Here is a 25,095-nt window from a genome sequence, read left to right on the forward strand (position 1 = left end):
GAATTCAGAACTTAGAGAATTGAGTGACTGACTGACTTAAAATTTTGCTTATTCTGTGCAAAGTGATTCCTTTAACCTAGAGTTTCTGATTTCAAAGACTGCCCCTTTTAGTGCAATATTCTATTATGTTATCTACAAAAAGCTTGAAAACATCATTATTAGTTATAGTTGATGGAAAGATCACACTTCAGTTATTTTTAACAATGAAGCTTTTCTATAGAAGGAATAAATTCAGTGTTTGATAGCAAAGTAGAATGACTATAGTTAATAAAAATGTACTATATTTGGGTGATGGACACCCTAAATACACTAAATTGATCACTACTAAGTATATACATCTAACAAAATTTCACATGAATCCCATAGATTTATATAAATAAACATAAAAGCAAACACAAAATAGAACTCAACGTAAAAATAAAAGAGCAAAACAATGAGAGAATTCTTTAATCACACAGCTATAGTGATTCCCATGCAAGTCGTATGATTAAAAAGCATTTAGATTTTAAAAGGTGCAGTATGAGTCTCTTTTTAGTTTTTTTCTTTATTGGAGGTAGAAAACAACTTGGGATGGAAATTACTTCTGACATTTTCCAGCAACTCTGACAACTTAACATTTTCCCCACAATATGGAACCAGAATTAAATGCTCTACTCTTAATAGGTCTGCAAACATATGATCTCTGTGGCATTTAACACTTTCCTTTTGGTTGTCTGATTATACTTATTCTTGTTTCTCTGTTTCGCATCCCACTTTGTTGATTGTTCTCTCTCAATCCTTTCTTTTTCATTGATGATGCTTTCTTTTCTTACTGCTTAAATGTTAGTCTCAAAGCTCAACTTAACCATACTGCTTTTACCTACCCATGTTGCTCCTTGAACCTTTCATCGCTCTTTCACTTTCCTGTACACTTTCACTCCTGGCCTTTGTTTAATGTTTTTCCTTTTGCTTGGAGTAACCTTTTCTCATTTTCCACTACCCCTTTCCCTGGGAAATTCCTACTTACCTTTAGGGTTCAGCTCATCTATCATTTTCCCTGAAGCTTTGCATTAGTCTTTCTCTTCAGTCAAAATCAGTCTTTTCTTTTCTGTTCTATAGTATTTCGTTTATTTCTCTAGTACGTCTCTTGTCACGGCTTATAGCTAATTGCATTTACCCGTGAATTACTTATGAACAGGACCAGTCTTTTATCAGTTACAGTCTCCTGAATGTTTAGCCTAGTACCTGGCATATAGGACAGGGTGTTCAGTAGAAAATTGATGATTGAATGTGTTAAGTGCAATCACATGTTTTCAGTTAATTTCAGTCATGAGAGAAAGAGTTAGAATACAGATTTTTTTTTAAAATGGCTTATTGTTTTCACCATGTATTTTTAAGGCAGTGTTAATCTACATTGTTCATTGCTTAATTTTATTAACCTATTTTGCTTATATTTGTTAATGTAAACCATGAAGTAAATTCATTTGATGTTGTGAAATTTTTAGTTGCTTGGACTAGGGATTAAAAGTATTTTGAGTAAATCTGAACTGGTAGTCTATTTGACAAAGCTTAGTGGTCTCAGCAGATTCACTTTGTAGAGATATTTGTATTTATTTTAAAATATTTGTCTTAAAAACATTTTGATTGTGAAAATTAAAATGTTAGGACCACTTTATACTCCTTACACCTTTTTTTTTTGTTAATAATAAGCATTTTTAGTCAAAAATACAATAGTAAAATATATTTAACAACAAACTAACACAGGAAAAATAATTATTTGCACCTCAGAGGAATGATACCAAACAAAGACCTAGGATGTTGTATGGGGAGATAAATTAATATGGAGTTTTGACAGTTAATGCTTTACCTTGGTCAATGGAGCTCTTTTCTTCTTCATCAGTATTATTAAGCTGTTGTGATAAATTGCTATCTGAACTTCAGTAGCTTTAGAAAATAATAAAAATCATACTTTTCTTGATTTCTGTGAGATTGACTATAATTTGAATGGTACATTCATCCTAATAAGGAATAGCAATTTGGTAGGTGGGAATACACTATTTTTAATCTTTGTAGAATTGCAAGATAGCATTTTTCCCTTCTTTTATAGTCCTTTGTATTATGGGAAAGAGATGGAATGCAACATTTGAGCCCTAAAATACTAAGGTAGCGTGTCATGTAGTATTCCGTATCTGCCATAGGTTTCCTCTGCTATTTTAGATCTTAATTCCTGTGAAAATATATCCATGGAATACCTGTTATTGAATGTGCTTCCTATTTTTATGAGAGGTTGTACAATCTAACTCATTCGATTATTAAATTTGATAACCTACCATGTTGCGCTATCATGTAAATATTGTTATCTCTATATTTATGTTTGGTTACATGTGAAAATAGCTTTGAAAATGTGACACATATTTTTATTCGTGTAATTACATTTTAATTAATTTTTAATACTTCACATGTTTTGTGTTTTTCCTTTGGAGGATTGGATAGCTTTAGTCAAAGCAGCTGCTGCAGCTGCAGCCAAGAACAAAACAGGGAGTAAACCTCGAACCAGCGCTAACAGCAATAAAGATAAGGATAAAGATGAGAGAAAGTGGTTTAAAGTACCTTCAAAGAAGGAAGAAACTTCAGCTTGTATAGCCACACCAGACGTAGAGAAGAAGGAAGATCTGCCTACATCTAGTGAAACATTTGGTACAAAATACATTCTTACGTTAATTCCTTATGACACTGGTAAACTCATGTAGTAAAGTCAAATCCCTTGGCCCCTTTGATTTTGAATGTATAATTACATTTTTAAGCTTTTTTCCCTAGCTCACTTGGGAAAAGTGATGGCTCACTTTTCTAGCATTTTACAGATAGACCTGAAAATTAGTAGTCTAATTTGGGTTACTTGATACTGGATGCCCTCAGTATTCTTGAATAGAAATAGGTTGAGCTTTTGATTTGTAACTTCTTGATAGCAGGTTTTTGTTTGAAATTTTTTCTTTTGTGTTTTTTCTTCAACCTTTTATATGCTTCTATATATGCTTCATATGTAATACGGAAAAAGCAGTAAGTCATTTTCTTCCTGCTTTAAGAATAACTGCTTTAGTTGTCTTTTATTTCTAACATACTAGTCTGGAGGGATTTGTGTTTTTCAAAGGTCTGTATCAAGTAGTAGATTTAAAAACCGAATGTGAAAAACATTTTTACTCTTTTGCTATTAAAAAAATCATGTGTTTTAATTTTGGATTCTAGATAAACTCTCATATATGTGTTCTATTAAAAGTAGGACTTCATGTAGAGAACGTTCCAAAGATGGTCTTTCCACAGCCAGAGAGCACATTATCAAACAAGAGGAAAAATAATCAAGGCAACTCATTTCAGGCAAAGAGAGCTCGACTTAACAAGATTACTGGTAAACTACAATGATTTTTTTTTTGGGGGGGTGGGAAACGGAAGGTTTAATTTTAGAGTAATTTATTTTTAATGAAGTAAAATGGTTTTGGTTTAGTGTCATGGACCTGTTAACATAGACAGTTACTTTCTGGTTCTTCAAGGTCAGCATCTTTCAACACTGTCAGCTTTTTCTGTTGTAAAATGTGAAAAATAGCACGTATCTTCTACCTACCTCACAGGGATGTTGTGAGGGTTGATAAGGACGAATGCTACAAAGCTCAGTCATTTTTAAATTACATTGGTGATAGTAGTTTCTAGAAGAATTATTTTGTCAACTTATGGTGACACAATTTCTGAGGTTTTAAATGTTTTTATACATTCGTATACTTGACCAGTCTTACTTAAGGATGGTGCCATATATAGTTGGAAAGATGACTGACTTACATTTACTTCCTGAATCTGTTAATTTCTGAATTTCTGATGTGAAAGTATTTCTGTAAGTTTCATGTTGTTTTTTTAATTTCCACTCTTCAGGTTGGTCACTAACATCTGGGCTTATTTCCATATGATTTCTTGTAGTTTAGTTTAGGAAATAGCCATGCTAGGCTGTTAGAAAACACTGAAAATTCTAGCCTGGTTAGTGTTCATGGAAGAGGGGATTGAAGGATTAGAATTGGGGCCAGTCATACCACATCCTGCCGTTTTCATGGTCTATTCAGCCTGGTAATTCTAGTCTTCAAAAGAAATTGTGAACATATTTACCTTTTCTGAGTAAATGTTAAAAGGGGAATTTAAATACTTTCATGATTTAGTCATATGTCCTTATTATGAGGACAGAACCTTTTTTTTAGTGCCTTTGGCCTAATTAAGCTGTATAAACCTTTGTTGGCTTCAACTTGAAGAAGCTTGATTTCATGGTCAGATTTAGGAATAAATGTAAACTAAACATTTTGACCATTTTCTGAAGAGAGGAAGCTAACTGAAAGGTGACTCTGGAGCTGAGGGTTGTTTAGAACCACTGTTTTATTTATATTGTTCATCTGAGTGATTATAATTGGTTTCAGCAGGTGAGAATATTTAGTCTCTTGCCATTTGTTTATATTATTTTCATGCCTGTGTCTGATAAAGGACATATTTGGCCCCAGGAGAGGAAATATTTTAAATCAATTAACCTGTTACACCTTTTCCTTGTAAACTATTAACCTTGGAGAAAGCCAAATGTTCTCTAAGTGATTGTTCTTATGGCATGAGACTTCAGTTTTGCCTTAAAATATGGAACCCAGTGCTATGTGCTGGGCAGAAGTGGAATAGTATTTCTAACTCCTGTGATACAAAGATTGAAACAGCACTGTTGGAGGAGTCGAGATCAAAGAAGACGGAGGTGACACTGACATGATACAACTGCCAGCTTTCCAGCATCATGTTTTTTTTTCCTTCAATTTGGATAACCTGCTTTTAATAGTTTCAGTCAATATACTCTTACATATGCCTTATTGGGAGATTCAAGCTCAACGTTTAAAGAAGTAAAAAAACAAAAAACTGCAACAGAAAAACTCAGCTGAGCCCACAATGATGCATTATTTCTCTATGGCCTTGAAAAGACAGTAGTGGGAAAAGAAAGTACCATTTTACCATGTGCCTCAAGTTTGTAATACTGGTTGCTTAGTAACACCCTTCCCTTCCACGGAGGGATTTTCTCTTCACTTTCCCTCGGGGGTCTCAGATGAATAAGTTATAGTTTGACAGCAGCAGCAAAGCATAAGATTTTATGAATGTGAAGCCATTACTATCTTTTTATTTACTCAGAAAATTTAAGTGTGTGATAATCTTTTTAATAGTTCATCTTTCTACATCTATTTCTGATTTCATGTTGCAACTATGTCATGCAAAAAGACCATAGATATTGTAAGATTGTCTTCAGTAGTTGAAATTCAGGCTTGCCTTTGTACAGTAAATTTCATTTATAGGTTATAAAGATAAATGAGAACTAATATAGTAATTTTGTTATGGCATTATGGTATATTTTAAATTTATCAAGCTCATCTGTATGTGTCTTTTTGTCCTTTACTACTGAGAGGATTGGGGCTGGGATCATGGCAGCCTGCTCTGATGTATTTCTCTCCACTCTATTTTGTTATTTTTTTAAAGAATTCTACCTTAAATAAGTGGACCAGCTATTGGATAACTTTAATTCATATATTTATCATTCTTTCTATTCACTTTGCCACATACATACCATGTGATGATTTTAAACCTGATTTCTATATAGAGAATGTTACAAGGATGGCTTTTTTCAAAGATTCCAAGTAGGTAGACATTGAAAATATAGTTGCACAGTATATGGAATATGTATATATGTATATAAATATATACATATATATTTCCATATATACACATATACATATTTCATATATGTGCATATATACATATTCCATATACTGTGCAATATATATACACACACACAACTTCCTGATTCATATTTTTCATTATGTAATGTACCTTATTGATAGCTATTATTTTATGGCTTGTGCATACTGATTTGAAATAAACAATTTTACTTAGAAAATTAGTAGTCCATACTTTTGGGACAAAGTTGCAAACAAATTGAATTTGAGTAGACTACACTGCAGATTATCGAGGGAGCAAAGGAGAAAAACATCAGCAGTTGGTGCATGGTCTCTTTCTAATAGGCTCTAAGAGTTTCTGGAATTTCAGCTAGCTTAGGTGTGTTTTTGTAACTTAAGGAATTTAAAAAGTTTTAAAAATCCTGAAATTTGAATTGACCAGTAGTATGTTATTGATGATAATATCAAGAATATTTGATTCTTAGTTCCAGCAAGAAGATTGTGTTTTGAAGTACCTGGATGAAAAGTAGACCAAGAATTTAACCACTTTGTTCTTTCTTTGTTTCCCTTTCCCATTCCAGGGAGCTCTGGGCTCTGTTCTGCTTATTTCTATTGGCAGGAAAAGACCAGCTGTGTATTTTTTTATAGCTAATATAGAATATTGGAAAGTTGTAACTTTGTTGGTGGGTGGAACTGATGACTGTTTGATATTCTTCTTTTACCTAAGTTTAAATAATTTCTTGAAGGAGCATAATGCATTCTTACTGGGCAATTTTATCCCATAGGTATATTCTTCCAGAAGAGGGCCTGTTAGTAATACATTGATAATTAATAGGTACTTGCTGATAATTTCCTTTTAGTTAATTCTTCTCATTTTCTGTGGATACTGCATTTTTTCCTGGAATATTAACAGGTTAAGATAACAGATTTTGGACTGCCTCTTAAGGCAGAAGTAGTCAGAGTTGTCTCTTCAAGTACCTATTTTATTATTTGTTCCATTTTGTTGTTTATGTTTAATAACTCTTTTGTAAGTTGGTGTGAATGTAAAGCGTGAAAAAACTTTATTAATCATATTTGGGCTTTTAAATTCTCTAGATAACCAAGTATGCATTTTAAAATCTGATTTTAAGTAGTTTTTCTTAAATCTCATTACTTTTTATGAACACATTACAATACTTTATTTTTCCTTCTCAAACCATTAATGGAAAGGGATTTTAATAAACTGGATCTGTAATATCCTAATGTAAATCCGTATGTTATGGGTGAATTATTTTGTTTCTTTTATTACTTGTGGTACCTTATTTTCAGTTTTTTAGTTTGTAATCTGTTTCATCTATTGAGTATTAAAAACTATTTCTACCACCTATATGAAAGGAAAGAAAGTAAAAGATATAATTATATAAATATATTAAATAGCAAAATTTGTCCTGTTTGAATAGTCCTTAGAAAAAGAACTCTACTCAGTTTCCTGCAAAAGAACAACTTGATTTTCTAATTATTTTTATTTCAATAGTTTTTTGGGCCTTAAGAATATTAGCTGGAGAATAAAAACCTAATGAATGTTGACTTTAAATGTTAAATAAATATTCAGTATGTTCAGAATATAATTAGGATTGAAGCTGTTTTTGTAAAATTGTTTATATACAGTTGCTGTGGTATGAGACTGTAACAAACTATGTAGTTTTTTTGGTTTTTGCTTTTTTTTTTTTAAATCTCACACTGGTACAAATACCAGGGTTTTGTTGTTGTTGTTTTCTACTAATTTTTAAATAGAGATATGGGATCTTGCTATATTGCCCAAGCTGGTCTCAAACTCCTGGGCTCAAGCAACCCACCCAGCTCGGCCTCCCAATGTGTTAAGATTACAGGCATGAGCCACTGCACCAGACCTTAAATACCAGTTTTAATACTAATCATAGATGTATCAAAATCATTGTCTTACACTCAGCCTTTTTTATTTTAAAGTACATTCTGAGTACTAGGTACCTTTTGCCTAATTTAGAATTTGCTCGAGTACTACTTTAAGAATATAATTTTATTATTTATCTATTTATTTATTTAGAGACAGAGTATCATGCTGTCCCCGAGGATAAAGTGCAGTGGTACCATCTTGGCTCACTGTAGCCTTCACCTCCCAGGTTCAAGTGATTCTCATGCCTCAGCCTCCCCCAAACTGGGATTACAGGTGTGTGCCACCACACCCAGCTAATTTTTGTATTTTTAGTAGAGACGGGGTTTCACCGTGTTGGCCAGGCTGGTCTCAAACTCCTGACCTCAGGTGATCCTCCCATCTCAGCCTCCCAAAGTGCTGGGATTACAGGCGTGAGGCACCGTGCTGGGCCCAAGAATATAATTTTAATATATGAATTCCTACCTTGATCACTTAACTTCTTTAGGGTAGCTATCTGATAAAGTCAAGACATGTTGCCTCATAGATACCTCTACATCATACTGTGTTTGAGGGGGCGCCATTTTTCTCCTGTTAAATATGTTGTGGACAGCTTCTGTAATGTATGTAGTATAATTGCTCTAGTCAGTTTACTATTAAGTTGTCAGTTGTTAAACATGCTTCCTTTGGAGCAAAGTTTGTGTGTGGCCAACTTTGAAATGACGCAAAAAATGATTTTTAGTGACCTTTCATGAGCAGCGTGGCCATAAACAAAAACAAATTCTTGTTCTAGGCTTATAAACTGGGCTTCATTGAAGGTAACTGACAACTTTGAAATGACACAGAAATGAATTTTGATGACTTTTTATGAGCAGAGTGGCCTTAAACAAAGCTTATAAACTAGACTTCATTGAAGGTATCTGACAGGCTTAGCAAAGAATTTTAACCAAGTAAATGCCTATATTTTATTAAAGCAGAGTTTTAATGTCTTGGGATTCAAATTAATACAGTTATATATTACAATAAAATATTCTGTCTTTTTTTCGGGGGGAGGTGACGGAGTCTCACTCTGTCACCTAGGGTGGAGTGCAGTGGCGGGATCTCGGCTCACTGCAACTTCTGCCTCCTGGGTTTCAGTGATTCTCCTGCCTCAGCCTCCTGAGTAACTTGAATTACAGGCGCCTGCCACCAAGCTGGCTAATTTTTGTATTTTTAGTAGAGACGGGGTTTCACCACGTTGGCCAGGCTGATCTTGAACTCTCGATCTCAAGTGATCTACCTGCCTCGGCCTCCCAAAGTGCTGGAATTACAGGCGTAAGCCACCACATTGGCCTATTCTGTCTTTTAAATTTGAGAATTAGTGACATACATAGAAGAAAACTGGGACTTCTAAAAATTTTTGTCATTTATAGACAAAATGACAAAATAAACTATAATGTTAAGTTCAGATGTTCTAGGAAGGACCCACAGTTTTTTCCCATTAATATAAAATAGATCCATCTCTGTGTTTAAACTCTTATAAGAAGATGAGGTACAGCTGGGCACACAAAGCGTAGATTAAAAGGATCTGAATGAACTTAACTGGTAGCTTTTTTAGCTACTAAAACAACATAAAATCTTATTTTATGTTCTAGATGTTTGGAAGGATTTCTTCTTATTCTGTTTTTATAGTTGTATAGACAAAACCTGTATTATAAGTATTAGCAACCTGAGCAACCTTAATCTGGACATGAAGACATAGAATTTTAACTTTTTACAGAATAAATGTATGTGTGCAAGTGTGTGTTTTTGGTGATTTCATTGAGTAATATTAAAACCCACACAACTGGGTAAGCAACTCTTAAGTTCTGATTCAGTCCCTTCGCTTAATATTAAGCATATTTGTATTTTCGAAAAGAAAACATTTGAGACTACTTCCTATATATTAAAAAGTATAGGAAATTTCAACTGCTAAGATTTTTGAAAAGTTAATTAGGGTGTAAATCAGTATTTTTTCTAATAAGCAATTTCTGTACAATTTTTCTCAAGGTTTGTTGGCATCCAAAGCTGTTGGGGTGGATGGTGCTGAAAAAAAGGAAGACTACAATGAAACAGCTCCAATGCTGGAGCAGGTATGAAATGGTAGCATTTGATTTTTTTCAGGGTTCCCACTGGAATGATCACGGAGCTCTAGTATCTACGTAATTGAAATTCCCCTTTTGATCAGATATGGGAATAGGAAGCTAATTAATTGATGATATATTTTTAACTCTGCCTTCTCCAAGGTATACAGATAACTACAGACTTCATTAGTGTTTGATTTCATAGACTGGCATTAAAGCCTTTGTCTCCAAAATTTGAAGGCCTGGAGACAGGCATCCCAGGGTATAAGCTTCCAGCTGGATCACCTTTAACTAGCTTACAAAAAGACCCTTACACAAATACTTTCCATTTGTGAGTTAAAACAGGGTTTTTTGACATCTAATAAAACTTCTTTTGTAAGAAGTTTCTTTTATATTGTAACAATTGGTGTTGTTAGACTGACTATGTGTTTTATGAATTGATCAATGAGCCATACATTTTTGCTAGGATGTATATTTTAATAACTACAAAAAAAGAGAGTTTAAAAAACTATTAAGGGTCTGTCTTTAAACCACCTAATAGAGGAATTTAAAAGTGAAGGTTGCAGTTGCTAGATTTTGCCTTGGCTACCTTCAGATTCCCACAATACTTGTACATAATGAACTGTGCATGCTTTTACATTCTCTAAGGGCTTAACTTCTTAGGCACTGTAAGACTATAAGAACGCAGTAATAGCCATAACTGGATTTCCTTGGTTCTCCTGTTTTAAAATCTGAGCCTTAATGTAGTTTTAATATATCCTTTTTGTATTACTTTTCTTTATTAGTAGCCTAATAAAGAAGTCTTTAAAATGAGTATCTTTTGCTCTCCTCTAGATGCGTTTTAAAAGCTATTCCAAATTTAATTGATATTGTATTGAGTTTTTCAGGGTTATTTTAGGCCTGATTTGATAACAATGCGTTGTTTTGGTGCCTCCATTAATGTTGTATTAAATCAATGGGTCTTTTAAATTGATTAATATGTCATTGAATCATATCTTCTGATTTTCTGTGATCATCAAACGGTTAAGTCTTTGCCGTTATTGTCAATATATCAACCAAATTTTAAATAACTTTTTTTACTGTGTATTACTATATTCAACGTCCCAGATATAACAATATTTTGTATTTTCACCACTGTTTATGGTATTCTCAGAATGCGATAAATCAGGGACTTGGGTAATAAAATGTTTCTGGAAAATTCATTACAATGTCAATCTTTGATTATGCACAATCCTGCTGAGGTGAATGTGATTGTGAAAAGTACTTATTAAATGTGGAAGTTAGCGTAGAGGGCAGTACCTATCTTAAAGTACAGAAAACCACGTTTTGAAATTGAATTTAAAAAAGAAAGGAAAATGGTGTAACTCGGCTGTTTCTATTTTCATAATTAAAAAATTTGAGAGTCCTTGCCAGTTTTGTAACAAAGAGACCAACAATCATTAATGAAAACCTTGTAAATTATTTTAGATTTTAAGGAACACCATGCCATTCCCTCATTTTCTATTTGTCATTCAGGTTGACTTCAATGTGAAAATGTTTTGTAACCAAACACTTATTTTTATCCTATGTGTTAGCCTCGCTTCATAGTTAAAAAGCCGAGTTATAAAGCTTTTAATTATATCTCAATTGGTATCAGCAATAGACCTAAAGGAGAGGTATTGATTGTTACTAACCTCTGTTTCCTAATGAGTTAAAGTAATGTCACTCATGACATCGATTGATAACAGGCCTGTAGTCAAAACTTACTGTGCTAATGGACTTATTTATATTTTTAAAAAATTCAAACTCTGTGGTCTTGAACCCCAATTCTCAGCTTATTAATTATAGATTATTTAATTGTATTAGGGATATTTCATGTTATATTTACTTTTGGATAAAACTTGCATTAGATGCATAATAACTCAGTAAGTTTTAAAAACAATGTTAATTTTTCCTTGTTTAGAAGTTAAGCACCTTATCAAGATATTAAGTTTTAAAATCTTGTTTTATAACTTTGTAACTTGAGAGTAATGGATGCTGTAGTGATGTCTTTCACATATGTGAAGATGAACAATAAAATTGTTTATTTACAAGTAATGGCTCTAATTACTTTTCTGGCAACACCTTTTATGATAAGGTTAGGAATACTATCCATTTGTGAAGTACCTTTTCAAATAATTAATCTGCACTTATACACATTTATAATGAGTAAATCCAATCATAGAAATGATGACAACTGAATGAATGGGACACTTGACACCAGGCCTTTTATATGGTATGTCCAACATGCTGTCTGTAGAGCATTCAAGGTGCCCTACTTAATACCAAATACGCACTTTTCTTCCCCAGCAAAATTTGACTTGTGTCTCAGTGGGAACAGAATTATTTATTTATTTATTTAGTCCCCAGAAAATGATCTTTCATACTCCAGAGAACTACAGACAGTAGACCTGATAGTTATTCTCCACAAGATACGGAAGTAAAAAGATTTCTTGGGGACAAGCACGTTGTTTATGGTGCTAGCAATTTGACTGTTTATAAAGGCCTATGGTAGAATCGATTTTCAAAAAATGCATATTATATATTTTGCTCTCAGATAAGTGTATCAGAAAGAGATAGAGGTATTGCAGCACCATAGATTGCAAATTCATCCAATGTAGCTATTTTCTCTTGTTTTGAAAAATGGACACATTCACACATATTTTAACATATGTAGGAAATTTTACAGCCAAATGAATAAAAATATTCTTTTATGAAAGAACTGACAAAGTTCTAATTTTTTTTTAAAAGTATCAGTTGGCAGGAAGAAGGTAAAAACTCTCATCTAAGAATGCGACGTATTTTGTTTTTAAATCCAATGTTTTTAACTTACACTTTATCTCTTTGGTTTTTTTTTGTTGTTGTTGCTTGTTTTGTATTGTTTTTTAGTCTTTTAACTCTATATTGCTGGTGGCTCTGATTTCATGATGCATTGTGCTTATGAAACTCTAGCTTTCAGCGCTAAAATGAGTTAAAGATAATGTTTTGTTAATTTGGTCATTGTTTTCCTGTTCAGATCTTTCTTTAAAGGGAAACTGTCTACTTAGACCTTCACATTCAACTTAATAAAAGAAATGATTTTATAAGAAAACATCTAAAGTCAAAAGCTTAAATTAAGTATTCCTCTAATCCTTTAAAACATGAAGATGCTGTTTATTTTTCGAATTATTGTCATTGGCAATTATGGTTCCTAAAGGGGTATATTTCTATTTAATACTGAAAATATTTGTCCAGTAAGGTAACATTTTATATTCTGAAAATATTACAAATAATATATTTTAAAAAATGAATTTAGACTGAAAGTTGACAGCATCCCTTTAAAGACAGCCTATTCAACTTTTAGTTAATAATTTGTGGGGTTCTTTTTGGTTTTTCATTTGTAATAGAAATGTTATATGTTGCTTAACAATGTTTCTGGATACTAAAGTTGCTTAACAGTCAAAATAGAATACAAGAACAAAAATGAAGAAGCCAAAATAAAAATATCAATTTTTTATTATTTATTCAGGCGATTTCACCTAAACCTCAAAGTCAGAAAAAAAATGAAGCTGACATTAGCAGTTCTGCCAACACTCAGAAACCTGCACTGTTATCCTCAACTTTGTCTTCAGGGAAGGCTCGCAGCAAGAAATGCAAACATGAATCTGGAGATTCTTCTGGGTGTATAAAACCCCCTAAATCACCACTTTCCCCAGAATTAATACAAGTCGAGGATTTGACGCTTGTATCTCAGCTTTCTTCTTCAGTGATAAATAAAACTAGTGAGCACAGATTTTTAAAAAATAGTTATTTGTCCTATAAGATACATTAAAAACAGTTTGATTGTAGTTATATTGTATTTTTATGAAGTTGCTTTTTAAAAACTCAGGTGGATATGATAGGGAAGGCTTGAAACTATTCCAGGGGCAAAAACCATAGACATTTCTTACTGCTTTATTGCTTAGAGACTACTGCTGGTTGAGAATCCTTACCATTTAATAACACAGATTCCACTGTAGTTTGACTCTCCTCAACTAATAATCTGAGCATACTGAGAGGCCTGATTCATTACAAAAAAAAGAGAAAGTTATAAAAAGACCTAGCATAGCTATTTTTACTTAAGACTATTCCTGTAGATTTTTTTTGTCCTTACTTGTCTATAACTTCCCTCTGCAATACATTTTATTCATTCTTATAATATTTGTAGTCTAGACTTCAGTTTAATCTTTTTAATGAAAGAAAAATGCCTCTGTGATTATATTTTTTAACGATTTTACTGTTTCAGTACTACTAATTTTTCAAGAATTAGCGCAGTCTTTTTCAAAATCACCTTTCACATGGGTATATCTATCTATCTCCCTATAGATCTATATATGTAAATAATACAAGATTTGTGTTGACCCTGAGTTTCTCATATTAGTTTAGTATTCTAAGTTGGAGACACGAATAACAGTTATTTGAAGTCAGTAGGTAAATGATGCTTTTTTTTGCTCTTTATGCGACAAATGAAATACATGATCAGTTGAGTGAATATGACACGTTTCCTCATGAACTATTCCATATTGTGCCTTCCAGAATAATCAAAGATGTTCGCATTCAGAAGACTTTTATCAGACATATTAACCTCTTTTCCTTCAGTTGCCATATTTTCTACTGAATCATTTTTTCATTTTGATCTGGTTTTGCTTTTTTGTTTTGTTCTTTGTAATAGGTGGAAAGAATGGGAACATGATTCAGTTGTTTTCCTAATAAGCTTCATTTCATTATGACATCATGAAATAGTGTCAGTAGTCACTAGAATGTCATATGATATTAACAAATATTTTATTTTGGAAATTATATCTTGGTATTATAACCACAATATGGCAGTTAAATTTTACTCTTTTATATTTTTTAGTTATCAACATGTCTTTTTTGTTTTCATTGTAAAATTACTCTTAAATACCCAAACATCAGTCTCTTTAGATTGTTGTTCTTTCCTCTTTCTAAATTAACATGAATATATTGGCATATATAATCTTGCCTATTCTAGTCAAATGTTTATATGCCATGTGGAGAGATGATATCTAAAAATGTAAAAGACATTTCCAAATATTTATATTGCTAGAAGATGCCTAAATTACTTACCAAGTTGTTTAAAAAACCCAAGTACACAATGTCATAATCTTAAATATCCTCATTGTTTGCTCACAATAAGTATACAAAGTTGTTTTTGTTCAATTTTTTTTTAATGAATCAGGCCCAGACATGTTTATAAAACTCCATTTGGGGGGATGATGATGGGATAAAATTATTTACATTAGTGTAAAGTAAATCACTAACTCTATAATGTTATATCATCTGTGTCCCTGCCTCTTTTTCCCTTAGAGTTGCTCGATTTGCATTGTAGCAAAAGGAATATATATATATTTTTTTCCTTATCTTTTGCTGTAAAGAGACTGTTTTCCCGAAGGAAAAAATGGCAATTTACACAACGATCTGCAATTAGAGAAATTAACTGTAGTCTGTCAGTTGGGGCTACTTGAAATTAATGTTCCATTTTATTTTCTCAGTTCTAGTAGAGTGTAGATTTTAGAATTTTTGATTGACTCATTTTGAATGAGGTCACAATTTTCACCTTTGATTACCTTTGAAACATGCCATTCCTTGTGGATATCTTATAACAACATCAGAGGGAAGAATATGAATCATTTTTTCCCATTTATCTCCTTAAATATTATAAGATGCTCCTGGTATGTATCTGCTTCGTGAACATTGAAGATCTTTTTCTAGGTCCTCCACAGCCTGTGAATCCCCCTAGACCTTTCAAGCATAGTGAGCGGAGAAGAAGATCTCAGCGTTTAGCCACCTTACCCATGCCTGATGATTCTGTAGAAAAGGTTTCTTCTCCCTCTCCAGCCACTGATGGGAAAGTTTTCTCCATCAGTTCTCAAAATCAGCAAGAATCTTCAGTACCAGAGGGTAATGTATATTGATTTCCTATAGAACCAAACATAAAAGAAGATAAAGAAAAAACTAAGAGATAAAGATTATTAAAATATTAAGACATTTCTGCTCTTATATCTTCTGGAGTTATAAGCACTTCGCTTATTCTACAAATATTTATTGAGTGCCTTCTTTGTGCCAGGCACTGTTTAAATTATGTAACACTTTAATTCACAGTGATAGTAACTGAGCCATTTTATCTGTGTTAATATTATATTACACTCTTTATTTTGTGTAGTGCCTGATGTTGCACATTTGCCACTTGAGAAGCTGGGACCCTGTCTCCCTCTTGACTTAAGTCGTGGTTCAGAAGTTACAGCACCAGTAGCCTCAGATTCCTCTTACCATAATGAATGTCCCAGAGCAGAAAAAGAGGATACACAGATGCTTCCAAATTCTTCTTCCAAAGCAATAGCTGATGGAAGAGGAGCTCCAGCAGCAGCAGGTAAAAGAAAAAAAAATAAAGGCTCTTATAAGTAGATGAGTAGCTAGGCTTGCAGTTACTAGGTATCAACATTTTGAGGTTTAACTACATTATTTTGATTCCTATGTAATTCCTTTTCATAAATACTTTAACATTTATAGGAGAGTTTCTTCTCTGTTTTAAAGGTCTTTTGTGTGATCTTATTACAATCATATTCCCTGGACATACGTACTTCTTACCTTGTTACTTGATCTATTTCCTTCTCCCTGCTTCTTCTTTATATATCCTTATTTCTACTAAATATAAATTATTAGAGCCAAGTGTAATTACAGGAATTCTTACTTTTGAAGCCAGGAAGTACTTAATGGGATCAGTACTTCGGTTTAAGGATTTTAACAGAATTTAATATTTAAGAAACACTGAACTATATGCCTGTGTCTTAAATATAATTCCATATTTTGGGGCAGATTCCTCCAAATTGAATCAAATTTGCTATAAAGTTATTTGAGGAGTGCAATATGTAAAATCAGCCATCCTTAATAACAAATTTTTTGCATGATTTTATGATATTTATTGTAGTTCGAAAGCATTTGGATGTGTATTTTGCCAAGCTGATATTTTAAATCTAACAGTATATCGATTCATGTTTCCCTTACGTGGGTGCATTGTTTTATTTAGAAGTTTTTAAAAATTATAACCTGATCCAGAATACACATAATAAAAAAAGGCCAATACTATCTTACAGATGCACTTCTGGTAAATTACTATTTGGAATTAGATGTTTGAAAGAAGTCTGAATTTAGTTTGTTGTGAGTTGGAGAAAAACGTAAAGCAGTTTGTTGATGCGTTACCAAGGGTGGTGGTGATCATTGTGTTTACAGGCATCTTCCCTGAAACCACTTTATCCATTTTTTGGATGAAGCATAAAATGAAACTTACTCTTTTCTGGTGATGGTATGTGTTGAAATAAAATGATTGAAGTAACTTAAGAGACATATACTTATTTTTATTACTTTTTGTATAAAGGTCGAAGTTACTTTGTACATGATAATTCTTTATCATGTTAAAAAAAATAAAATAGCCAAGTCTGAATATTTGTAGATTTTGAAACATTTCCTGTAGTTTCTCAAATCAGATCTATTGTCTTTTGACTCTTGGTCTTTCCTTAATTGATTTTTCTTTTCCATTTTTCCACAAGATTTCCGAGTTATCATTGACCCATTGAGATACTTTTTTGGTAAAGGTCTTATTCAGTTCTTTAACGATCTGGCATTTGTTACTGTACTGAATATATGAAAAACATGTTAAAGTTGTAAGGTTGTATATCCATTGGGAAAATTATTTTCAGATGTACATGTAAAAATATTTACATTTTTCTTTAAAAGTATTCTAATAATAGTAACAATATTGAAATATAGATCAATATAAGTAACTGTGTAATAACTAAGAGTCTTACATTAACAGATTGTATATCCTAAAATATTAAAATATCAATGTAGTGATTGTGCATGAAAGTCCTTGACTTAGATGATTTTGCTTCTAACCAGATTATTAACTTCCTCTTTTCAGAATTTTTAGCATATTTGTGGCACTATGGCTGACTACCTTAGAGGAAGGCACACGAATGTTCTTTCCCTTTTAAAATATTAGCAGTAACTATTGGAAAAGTAAAATAAGTGAGATCATTTTCTGGGAAAGTAAAAGGTAGAGAGGAGTTTAGCTATCATTTGAATTTGTGGAAGAGTAAGGATTTTCTGGGTGTAATGAGCTTAATAGTACAGTAGCTGTCAACTTTAATTGCTTATAGCAAGGAAATGCATAGTTTTAATTGTTAATTACTGAAGGTTTATTAGAGGGTTGAACACAGTATTTGAATAGAGGGAGGTGAAATTCTAATTTGTTTCTGTGACCTCTTAATTTTTAGTTTTTGAGGAATGTAGTAGAATTTAGGTCATGTTCTAACTGAACACCTTTTGATTACAATCTTGTGCCCCTGTCCCACTTGCATTGAAATTCTCAGTGGTCTCTATGTTTTTCTCCTTAACCTTTTTGTTATTTACCCTCTCTTGACCATTTTGCTGTATTTTTTATGCTTCTGTCTGTTCCCCAAGTCCTCTTAGATTTAGAGTCAAAGTACCAGGTTTTTATCTTTTTATTTCTTTGATACATATATACATATATGCACACACACATACATACACACACGTATGTTTGGTTGGTATCCATATTAATTATAAAAGAAAATTTTGTTACTGTTGAATTTTAAAACTGATAATTGAAAACATGCTTTACAGTTTGTCAGAGACATTTTCTGAGTTATTTTTGTCAAATTGAAACTCTTGGGGAGTTTAGAATGATGAGGGTGTTAGTTGCTAACTGTGAAATTGTTCGACATGGTTAGGTTTTTACTTTTGGGGGAGCAAGATAAATTCACACTGCTGAGTTTAGCAGTTGATGCTAAAGGATTGATGAGATTTGCAAATAGTCCAATTATTATATACAACTGTTCTTAATTGTTTTCCAGTAGAGATAATGAACTTGGAATATTCTCTCTCTGTTCTTCTAGTGGGGTGGATGCCCACATGACTAGCCACTGTTAAGATTGCTATTGCTGCCTACATTACCAAACAAGTAATTGGTATCTTTGTAAAAATTGATGCCTTTATTTTACTATCAGGATTCTTTCTCACAGAGCCAGCCAATTTTAGATAAGGATACAGCCTCAGGAAATCTTAATTCTGTTAGTATCTGGGAGGATACAGTAAATCAAGTTTTTTGAAAAGTGGTCTTTTGAAAAATAAACTCTTGGTTCAGGTTCTCATAGGCACCTTGGGCCAACAGTTATCTGTTGCCCCTTGTCACACAATTCTCTTTAGGTAGGAAACACAGTGTGAACAGATACGGAATCTGCCCTCCAGAAACTTAGAGTCTAGAAGGGACACAAAGCTAGTAACTGAAATACAAATATTTAAAGCATGATATAAGTGCCTGAAGAGGTGTAAAGAACTCTTGGGTGTAAAGGAAGAAAAGATTGCCCCAAGAGGCCTCTGGTAGAGCCTCTTAAAAACCCTGTAGAGACAAACCGTCTGCCTTCTCTTCTTGCTTCCTTGAAGCTCAGTTTTTCATCTATATGATGAGATGATAGTAGATGATGTCTGTGGTCACTTTTGGCTCTACAGTCTTGATGTTTTACTTACCATTAATTAGGCATTTGTTAGTCTATGTTTATTCAAAAAAAAGATTGTGATATATAATAGGATTATTTTCAGCTTAAAAACGTCAATTTAAGATAGCTTTAGAGATGATAACTTTTATTGTTTGTAACCACTGTGAAGACAAAATTGGCATTAGTAGGTTGTATGAATGTAATTTTGAGCCATTTTAGTTACTCCTGTATTAAAAGAAATACCTTTAGTAACACATCTTCTTCTTTTTTTATTTTTTAGCAAATTAGTAAATAAATATCAAGGAGCATTTACCTGTTTTATTGCAGCATGTCTTAGTTAGCATGGATAGGAATGTTGGCTTGACGTGGCCATGCAGAGTGTACCTTTATGTAACGTCAGGATGTCCATGAGCAGGTCCCCTCAGTTTTCGGGTAGCATTCGATGAAATGCATTAGGCTTTGCTTCAGTGTCATTCAAAGTCATCTTAGTTTTTGAATGAAATGTAGATATATGTAAATACATGTGTATAGGTTTATCATCATAGATAAGATAGTTGGACTCTTCTTAGTGAATCTTCTGTAGAGTGTTCATGAATTATATTATGGATTGGATAATATAATACATTTTATCACCAGTGAAAAACAGAAGTAGGTCTTGGGATTGGTCTAAGTTAGTATGGCAAAATAGCATATTGTCAGTTCTACCTAGTCTGCCTGTGGCGGGTTTTGAAATGGCCTTCATTTTTATTCCAACATCTCACGTCAACTTTACATTTACTATTTAAAAGTCTTTTTGTTTTAAATTGTTTTTCAATTTATTTTCCAGATTTGTTCAAAACAAAACTACAACTGGAGACTCTGTTGCCTCCACCCTCATACCAAATGTTCATGGCTTCTACAGAGCCTGGGGTTTCCATGGAGAGTCTCAGGGATTGCCTCTCTTTTTAGCCACAGGAATCTGTAATGTTTAGCATACCAGAAGAGGCTTGAGAAACCACTCTACATTACCAGTTTTTGAGTTGTGTGCAAGCAGGCATGGTTCAGAGATCTGCCTCTGACTTTAACTAGAGTAGCTCCATTTGTGTTTTGGTTTTTGTTGCTGCATTTTGCATTCAGCTGCCGGATAATATATATCTATATCTATATATATATAGATATATATATTTTTAATATATCTATATATGTATATTTTTAAATGTTCTGTTGCCAAAATTTAGTTTAAAAATTACTATTCTACAAACTAATGTTCTGATACTTTGGTCACCAAATTCTAGCACGTGGTAAAATAAGGACGAGATAGTGAACTTCTTGTAAAACCAAACTTATTTTTCTTGTTGACTTCTGGAATGGTCTGTTATGTTTTCCTATTTGTGTGTAAGTATTTTTTAAAATCTTACTGTTGCATGTACGAATATCTATTTTAATATCCTTACTTGAGTAAAACATTGACAACCCTTTATGAGTCCCCCAGTTTTACTTTTGAAATTTTGTCATTTATGAAATCGAATGGTTTGGAAACCACTAGAACATGTAAAAACTAAATCTAGAACTCACTCTCCGGACCCCACTCTGGGATTGGCTGCATCTCTTCTGCTGTGTTAACCTCTGTGTTTCTGGTGCGGTGGTTCATAACTGTTTTATTTGTCTGTCAAGTACCTAAGGGGTGCACACATTCCAGTCAGTAAAAGTAGCCTAGTAAGGCAGTTCCTTTAATCTTACTCCCTGTCCCCACTCCAGGAGATTCTAAACATCACTGCTCCACCTTTTCCCTAGAGATCCAGTGCTCCAGAGATATAAGAGCCTAAGAGGCAATGTTCACTGTTAGCAATATATCTGAATATATCTGCACTACCACTGAGGATTTGGAAAGCACATTCCTCATGGTTTGCATTGTAAATGCTTTATTGTTTTCAAGGAAATTGCATAAAATTTATAAAGTTCTAATAGTGCAACAAGTAGTAAACAGAAGTGATGCATTTGTTCAGCAGTCTTGCTAATAAGAAAATTTAATTGTATTTCTCTTTGCTGTGATATCCCTTTCATTTTTTCTGTCATAACAAATGGAGATTATCGGTGTTCTTATTTAGGTTTAAACTTGCTAGAGCCTTATTGGCACTTGATTTGAGTGGCATTTTTATATTTTTGTTATGTTTAAATGATAGAAAATATTTGAAGTAAGATGAGTGAAATATCAGCTTTTTTGATACTGTTGTAGAATGATCTTAAAAAATTAAACTGGTAAATGGTGACATTAAAGCATAATTTAGTAGACTAAAATTGTATTTTAAATGTACTGTAGTATTTTTCTTAGATTAACACTAGCCACAAATAGATATTAGCATTGGGAATGGTTGAATATGAATTTATTAAATGTACCTGTGTCAGCTGCACAGTAATTAAAAGGGCAATATTAGTTTAAAAATGAATTTTAGACTATTAATACCTATGTTTTATTGGAATATTTATTGAGATTGAATATTTTAATGTATAAGTATGTCTTTGTATTTATATATAGAACATTTATATATAGAACAAAAGTGGTTTGCAGTACAGTTTTATTTTGACTATTATCATTACCTAACAGTGCATTCATGATGTAGTTCAAAGGTACAAGTTTGTTTTAGGCACAAGAGCTTAAATATTAGTTTTAAAAATATATACAGATTGTTGAAAACCAGTATACTTTAATATGGAGTTTAATATTTCATTTTGATAATCCAGATAGCATTCATATCATAACTGTCACAGAAGTAGAAATGATGCCTGGAACTATTACTCAGATGAATTTCAGTATCTTTTGGATTGCCAAAGGCTATGGTGCTAGAGTAGACCTTTACTGATGGCCTAGTACAGTTAACTTTTTCTTTATGGTTAGACTCATATTTATGCTATTTCTGGAAATAGTGTAGTCTCAAAGTATTACCATACCACGAAAGAGAAAATGAAAAAAATTACATATTTACCCATCTTGGGACTACACATCTTTCATATTTTGACTCACATAATCCTTATGACTGCATGAGGTATATAGACTTACTCCTGTTTGACAGATAAGGAAACGGAAGCACAGAGGCATTAAATGATGTTCTCAAGGCTGCAGAGCTAGTAAGTGGTGGAACCAGAAGTTGAACCTGAGTAGTTTGAATAACAAAAATTGCATTTAATTTATTGTTTTGGTTGTTTTTTAAGGTAAGAAATCTCACTGCTTTGTTACCAGTTCAGGCAGTAAAACATGTAGACCGTTAGGAGAAAAAGAGTCTTACATAGAGTGTTATGAGCAATTGTAATGTAAAATATTGTCCCATACTTTTAAGTTTTTCTGATTAAACTTACATATTTTTCCCCTAACCCACAGGAATATCGAAAACTGAAAAAAAAGTGAAATTGGAAGAAAAAAGCTCAACAGCATTTGGTATGAACAGAAAGTAATCTTTAAGCAAAAGACTATAAAGCTTGACAGAGAGGGAGGACATAGTCTGCCCCTTACTCTTTACCAGTTAATGCTTCCTTAGGTGTAAGTGATCATCTGTTTTAGTTCTTACTAGTGTTAGTCAGCTCCAGATACGTGACTTATTAAACACTTATCTTGTTTTATATGTAACTTTTTTATCAAGAGAGTCTCTTGCTTTCTCTGAAGGAACTTTGGTGTTTATGATCATCCCTAGTCAAAATTATGGCTATTCAAAAATAGACCTCGATTTAATATTGTTGAGACTTTAGAGAATGGATAGATTAAAATAGTAATTTTTTCATACTTTCTTCTTCATTGTACTTTATAAAAATGCTATTGAGTTTTCTGCTATATTTTCTATTTTCTGTGCTGTAATGACTAAATGTCACAAAATAATGGATGATAGTCTTAAATATTCTGTAGATTAGTTAACTGGAGCTTGAATCACTGAAAGTTGGTCAAATATGTTTGATAAATTATAGGCTAAACCATTGTGAGTTGGAGCAATAACTAGTAGGATATGTGTGATGATTTAATTTGAAATGTAGGATACTGCTCTAATATTTGTTTTTTTAAGTATATATGATTAGGGAAAATAATGCTTTATAATTTTGGAAAAATTAGTTTAATGAAATACATTTTTTTCCTCATGTTCTTAGCCTTCATTGTTAAACACACAGAGAATGTAAATAAAGACTGGAGGAGTTGTTTATAAATTGGTTTAATTATTTTTTAAAGCTTATCCAAAGCAAAAAGTCCATCAGATTTTTTGTTTTTTTTTTAATCTCCTAATTTATTCTCTCATTAAATTATATGTGGAAATGCTGAGTCTCTTCATTCAGGTCCTTTGTAAATTATGGAGTTTAACTACTTACCACATCAGAAAATTGAGAATATTACTCATTGAAAGGTTTTAACTACTGTCTGTGTTAACTTTAAGGTATCAGGAGTTGGGATTTCTCAGCACTGCTAATGAAGATCCCCCTTATAGTCCAATAAGCTTATCAGGACTTCCAGAGTCATGACATGAACAGTTTAATTGAACCCATCCACTCTGGGCAGGTGACTGGAATAGCTGATTAAAACATAAATGCTGCTTTTAGGTTAACCACAAAGGAACAACTCAGGATCAGTCGTGATCGCTGAAGTATTCGCTATTATCTTTTAGGTAAGAGAAAAGAAAAGGATAAGGAAAGAAGAGAGAAGAGGGACAAAGATCACTACAAACCAAAACAGAAGAAGAAGAAAAAAAAGAAAAAGAAATCTAAGCAGCATGGTAAGTACACTGGTTATTCCCATTTTTAAAAAAATTCGAAGTTTCCTTTGATTCCCCTTTTCTTTTACAAAATGGAGTCATGACAAGATCCCCATGTTGAGAACTGAAAAGTTCCTGTAGCTTTTCTTTGACATGAAATTTCAAAAATATACTACTCTGTTTCAGTCTGGCCTATACATTAATTGTTGCAACTGATTAGACACTTTTCCTTCCAGCATGGTAGTAGACTTGATGCCCTGACCAAGTACCCTTTAGCATGCTCAAGTAATTATTCTCAGTCTAGAATTGTAGAATTCCTTAAATTAGCTTTCAAGGATGAGAGTGAAATAGATATTTTTAGAAGAATTTGAGAAACCAACAGAATTTGGTATCAGCAAAGGCCATGTGAAGATGGAGCAGAAATCAGAGGGGTGCAGCCCCAAGCCAAGGAGCCAGAGGAACCAGAAGTGCAAGAGGCAAGGAAAGGTTTGGCCCAGGGGCTTCCAGAGGGAGCGCTTCCCTGTCAAGCCCTGATTTTGGACTTCCAGCCTTCAGAACTTTGAGTAAATAAATTTCTGTTGTTTTAAGCCACTAAATTTATGGTACTTTCTTATGGCACCCCTAGGAACGAACACAACTCTAAATGTATTTTAAATGGTTTAAATAACTTTGCTATCAAAATCAGGAGAGAATAATATGGGAAAGCACAGCCACAAACTCTTTCTTAGGGATATAGATCCAAAATCCATAAATAAATGTTATGAAATTAAATCTAACAATGTGTTAAAAGGATATGACCACAGAGGATTGATATGCAAAATTTTATCAGAAAATTAGATGAAACTCAGTTATCAAAACATAGTGAAATCTGTTTCATACATGCTGTATTGGCACAACTGACCAAGTAGATAAAAACAGATGTTGCTAAGGAAATGAAGGCAACTGCACATCTACTGTGGGAAACAGATGGGGACCAGGGAGTAAGGTGACGATGTGTGTTCCATGTGGCCTAAAAACCCCTGAGGAAACTCACACGGTGTATCAAATATGGGAGTGTTCACAGCAGCACTGGGAGCAGCCCAGGTCTCCATCAAAAGTCATGCATTCCTTCAGTGGAGT

General features: G+C 32.9%; 1 protein-coding gene across 11 annotated transcripts in view; it reads left to right on the forward strand.

Annotated features, from left to right (window-relative positions):
• The window catches only part of PHF20L1 (PHD finger protein 20 like 1), a 73,764-nt gene that overhangs the window by 26,436 nt on the left and 22,233 nt on the right, over nt 1-25,095 (forward strand). For 6 of the 11 annotated variants that reach the window (XM_038000112.2, XM_008001572.3, XM_008001565.3 and 3 more), the window contains 8 exons: nt 2,463-2,676; nt 3,254-3,382; nt 9,625-9,707; nt 13,225-13,477; nt 15,468-15,656; nt 15,919-16,125; nt 22,626-22,682; nt 23,890-23,997. In XM_038000112.2, the coding sequence (XP_037856040.2) occupies nt 2,463-2,676; nt 3,254-3,382; nt 9,625-9,707; nt 13,225-13,477; nt 15,468-15,656; nt 15,919-16,125; nt 22,626-22,682; nt 23,890-23,997 (1,240 nt within the window). The remainder of the gene's footprint in view (nt 1-2,462; nt 2,677-3,253; nt 3,383-9,624; nt 9,708-13,224; nt 13,478-15,467; nt 15,657-15,918; nt 16,126-22,625; nt 22,683-23,889; nt 23,998-25,095) is intronic. The other 5 variants (XM_008001573.3, XM_008001568.3, XM_008001571.3 and 2 more) reach the window with 1 other exon arrangement.

This window comes from Chlorocebus sabaeus, chromosome 8, assembly GCF_047675955.1.
Source record: "Chlorocebus sabaeus isolate Y175 chromosome 8, mChlSab1.0.hap1, whole genome shotgun sequence".
In the NCBI taxonomy this organism is placed as follows: Eukaryota; Metazoa; Chordata; class Mammalia; order Primates; family Cercopithecidae; genus Chlorocebus; species Chlorocebus sabaeus.